Here is a 4,869-nt window from a genome sequence, read left to right as displayed (position 1 = left end):
GAGTTCGAGAAGGACGCGGCGTACGTCAAGGCCTAAGTTAGTAAACGGACCTAGTGTAGTGTCCCACATAGAAATATATACCACCGTGTTGTTGTCGTCTGCTGCTTTGGAGCCTTGGAATCGTCGTGCAGTTATCGCGCGCACAAGATCCGTCTGGTCGATGCCAGCGCCGTCTTGTGGTGGGACAGACGGAGGTGGTACGGGGGCTAGGAAGTGACGTGGAATTTGACCAAACGGACTGGGAGCTGTGAAACTCCGCATTCTGACAATCATAAACAGCCGTTCGTATGTTGGGCAGATGGTCCACACGTGAGCTCTGAGTCTCCGAGTGGACTGTCTGATTGCGATATAAAATAGGCGTAAGATCATATCGAAGGCGTGTATTTGTGGCCGTGAGATGTGATTGTGTGGGCAAAACCGTAGGGACGCTGTAGTTGTTGATTGTTTAGACGTTTGATAGTAGTTGGAAGTGACTGCCAATGTACTTGTCAGGCGGGGTATTACGGGGTTACTTCTATGGGTTTATTTTCTACGTGGTCTATCGTCAAGCTACTTGATCGACCAGCAGCGTTCGCGGTCATGAGCCAGACCCGTGTTGCGGAGTTCCACTTGGATGCGACCGAGAGCCGACTTGGAGCTGCAGCACCCGAAGGTACACGGATGGCTTAATAGAACACGCGGGCTGAAGGAAGTCGCTGGTTGGCGACCGACGCGAAATATCGTGTGGTCTGCTGTTGATGTAGATTGAATGCTTGTGATGAAGGCTCGTGGTGCCGACTCTGGTCGAGTTGTTTAGTTTTGGCGTCTTGGTCGGTCGTCGTGCATGAAAGTTTTTCCGTTTTGGCGCTGGGCTTGTTGACTTGTTTTCGTTCTGAAGGCGTGGAGCTGGGCGGTTGGCTGGATGCATTTGTTTTCATTTTGGCGGCGTGGCGCGATGGATTCGGTTTCTTTGTTTGGGTCGATGTCTCGGGTTTCGGGGTCGGATGATATGGATCTTGCTGCTGAAGGTCGATGGCTGATGGCGTTGGCGGCGGCGGCTGGCTGATTTGTGCTCTTTGCTCGTGCTCATGTTGGTTCTGTGTTGGATCTGATGTTGCTTGTGTCCCCCTGACCGTTGTTTTTGCTGCTGGCTGGAGCATGTCGTCATCTTCCCCGGATACGTCGTCTTGTACAGCGTGGCGATGAGTTCCTCATCGCTCAGCGCCGCTTGATCTGATGGCGCGGCTCGCAGCAGGCGAAGGCGTCGACTGACGAGGCCTCCTTCTGCCGCGGCCTGAATGACTGACGGCCACTCGGTTGGTCTCGCTTGCGGAACGGCTGGAAAAACGCAGAATTGACTGCCAATGTACTAGCCGGCATGTGTATGGCAATGGTAACGACGCCGTACGATTAGCCATTGTGATACCATGCATGTCTTGCTCAACGACACACGCATGCGATGCGCTACGTGGTCGGCCAGGCTCGCCTCGGCGCGCCCGTCATCTACATAGATCCTGCGATCGTGCTCACGGTCGGCCGGATCCGGCAACTCGCCGCGTGGCGTGTACGGACAACATCCAAGTCTCGTATCTCCGAGGCACTGGCCAGTCATTTGATACCTTCACCCGCCTCGTTTGAGCCTGCACTGACGACGGCTATGCGTCCGACGACCGCCGCATGGCTCCAATGCTTGGCTCTCGCTGCCGCCTGCCGAGGCCAGAGGTTGCCACTCGGTCCAGACGCAGCGCTGGGGCGACCTCATTGGCGCAGCGCTGCTCAGATTACCGGTATATGCTAACTTAGACCACCTTCCTTCACAGTTTGTCTACAGGAATGAACTTTGATAATTGACGATTGGGTCACCGCGGCTCGGCTGAAAAGTGATCGACTCTGGCTCCATTTCTTCGAGCCGGGGTCAAGCCGATCCGAGCCGATATAGGCCGAATAAACCGATTGTGCAGCGGCTCTAACCATTTTCGTCGTATGATTGATCATCGAACGCACTTGTCCAACAACATCGCTATCATTGCCAAGTTCCTGGACTCGAGGGTTGCTCACGCCGTGGGTGATGACGACTTTCGCACCGACTGGTTGATGGTGATGCGGCAGCCGCGTTACGTGTCCGCTGTCCCAAGCGTTATCGATGTCACAGAAAACGACGAGACCAACGACGGAGTCGACGCCAGCAATATTTTTGGCCGGGTCGAGTTGGCTGGCATTGCTGACAACGAGCTCCCGCTCTACGCCCTCGTACCTCACATCTCGAAGTGGTGGTCGAAGTACAAGGCCGAGAATCCGGTCATGTACAAGATGGCGATGGACTACCTCGCGATTCCAGCCACGTCCGTGCCTTTCGAAAGAGCCAACTCAGCTGCTAAGCGCGTTCTCGAAGGTCGTGAGTGCCTAGGCGACGACATGTTCAATCGACAAGCCGACTCTAGCCGATTTATTTGAGGTCGGCTCACGCTTGAGACTTAGAGCCGGCTCGAAGCCGAGCCGAGCCATGGCGACCTCGAATTGTCAACTCACCGCTGTTCGAGTGGCTGCTCGGGTACGGAGGAGAAGGACATTGCGTTCGTCGTTCGCTGTCTGGATTAGTACACCGGTAGACGCTGTAACAGCCACAAAGCATCTGAAAACATATGGAAACGACGACGCCATACGAAACCGCCAGCGCTCTCGGTAGTTATGCAACCGGCGCACGCCAGTCACCGGCTTGGTGACCCATTCGACCATCCGTTTGAGGTTGTCGGGTATGGCACCGCGACGCGCTAATTCAGCCTCAGTACACTGGTAAAGGGAATGATAAGCGTGCTTTGCTGTGCCGCACAATAAACACGGTCATTCCGGTACGCACACTGCGCATAGCCTGTGCGTTTGTTGGATGAGCTGTTAGGAGGCACTACAATGTAGTACCGTTTCGTATCGAAGCAATACTCGGGCGGTGGCACGCTGTGACCAAGAACTCAGCGCCATCATACAGGCGTCGTAGGGACAGCATGTTTCGTACACTCCATCTCCGTCGTACTGCGAGAAACAGCACTTGCCAAGTCCAGGTCGCCGGTGGTACACGGAGCGCTTTAGAAGATTCCACAGAACAGTCTTTGCACCACGTCGACTCTGGGGGTACCAGTTGAAAAAAGCTTGACACACATGCCCCAGGTACTGCGTCAATGGCACGAACAATGCCGCCGCTGTAGGAGCTTCTGCTCGTAATCAACCGACACAATCAAGCCAACATGTTGATCGACTGCCGACATGTTGGGCGCCAAGCAGCACAGCACTCCTTCGGCAGGAGTTCACACGTTGCGCTGGAATCATCCTCATGCATAGGAACACCGCCATACGAAATCAGTACAATCCGTTAGTATTCCAACGGGTGCACGGCTCGGCGACTGTCCGTTGCAATGGCGCAGAGGGTTGGGCGCACGCCTCGTGCGGCACCCCGGTACCATTCCAACCTTGACCACGGCTTTGCGTCTTGGGGCCGCAAATGTCAATGGGCCCGAAGTGCTAGAAGAAACAACCACAGATAGACTTTTTGAGGGGATCTTTCAACTCGACCTGTTGACAACTTTTTCGATCCTCCATGAGAAGTCAATGCCCACAGGCACGAAAAACAACGCGCGTCGCTAGGACTCATCCAACTGAATGTATTTCAAACCACGAGAAAGGTCGTGGGTACGATCGGTCGAGCGAGCCATGAGTTGTGTGTACAGTACTAGTACTGTGTAAAACGATTACACGTACTCGAACGTACTCGATGACAAGGTTACTCGTTTTGCTCATTTGTGATTCGTCTCCAATGTACCACCGCCTCCGACTGGCTTTTGTGCCGCTTGTCGCTCTTGCACTGGATCAAAACGACCCGACGCTGCCGACCAAGTCGGGCGTCAAGACGTGGGTCGACGTCGAGACGCCGGCCGAGTTTTACACGATGGCGAGCTCCCGAGGCGACGACTGGGACTTGGTCATGAGCGACGAGTTCAACTTGGCCGGGCGCAACTTTACCGCCGGGCAGGATCATCTCTGGGTCGCCCTCGACATTCCCGACGGCGTCAACAGTGCCGTGGGCACTTACATGCCCGAGAATGCGCTCACGGTCAATGGCACGTTTCAGATCCGCGTCGATTCGGCCGAGACGAGCATCTTGTACTACAATGTGTGGTCGGATGCACCGTCGTGGACAACAAAAAAGATGGTACATATTTTCTTCTGTAATGGCTCGATTTCTTACCACGTTCTGCGTCACGATACTAGTACTACAACGCGGCCATGGTTCAAACCTGGAACAAGTTTTGCATCCAAGGCGGGTTTGTCGAGATCGCTGCCAAGATGCCCGGCGCGACCCATGTGTCGATGAACCCCCACGTGACAGGGAAGCGCTGGGACCACCAGCTGCAACGCGATGTGCCCGTCAAGCCGCTCGACCGCATTCCCGACATTCGGTTCTACCCAACATGGCCAGGTCTCTGGATGATGGGCAACCTCGGTCGTGCTTTGTTTGCAGCGTCGACCAACCGTGTCTGGCCGTGGTCGTACAACGAGTGCGACGAACGCTACCGCACGTTCCAGCGCATCAGCGCCTGCGACCCGAACCCCGGCTACGGCTTGCACCCGAACATGGGTCGCGGGTCCCCCGAGATCGACATTCTCGAAGGCGGCGGCAGTGACATTTCGTCGTCACTGCAGTTAGCACCGGGGTTGCCCGACGAGTACCGTCTCGTCGAGGCCACCATGCAGTACGAGGCAACGACGAACGTCGACTCAAAAGGTATGCGAATTGTGTGCACATATAGAACGAAATCATTACGGACCGACAGGCCGACACGGTGTGGGCTACACGGCGTGCTACTACAACAAGAACTGCTTGACGCCCGGTGCCAACAT

At 55.4% G+C, this 4,869-nt stretch overlaps 1 protein-coding gene across 1 annotated transcript; it reads left to right on the top strand.

The window, feature by feature from the left end:
- Positions 1–3,784: 3,784 nt before the first annotated feature.
- On the top strand, positions 3,785–4,853 carry SDRG_11828 (hypothetical protein; the record flags this gene model as incomplete). The annotated part of the gene is made up of 3 exons (XM_008617882.1): positions 3,785–4,180; positions 4,240–4,740; positions 4,779–4,853. 3 exons carry the CDS (start codon positions 3,785–3,787, stop codon positions 4,851–4,853), a joined length of 972 nt encoding a protein of 323 aa, XP_008616104.1.
- Positions 4,854–4,869: the final 16 nt, after the last annotated feature.

The sequence above is a fragment of the Saprolegnia diclina genome (genome assembly GCF_000281045.1).
Source record: "Saprolegnia diclina VS20 unplaced genomic scaffold supercont1.44, whole genome shotgun sequence".
In the NCBI taxonomy this organism is placed as follows: Eukaryota; Oomycota; class Saprolegniomycetes; order Saprolegniales; family Saprolegniaceae; genus Saprolegnia; species Saprolegnia diclina.
The sequence above is the reverse complement of the archived record's forward strand: the minus strand, read 5'-3'. Positions and strand labels throughout refer to the sequence as shown.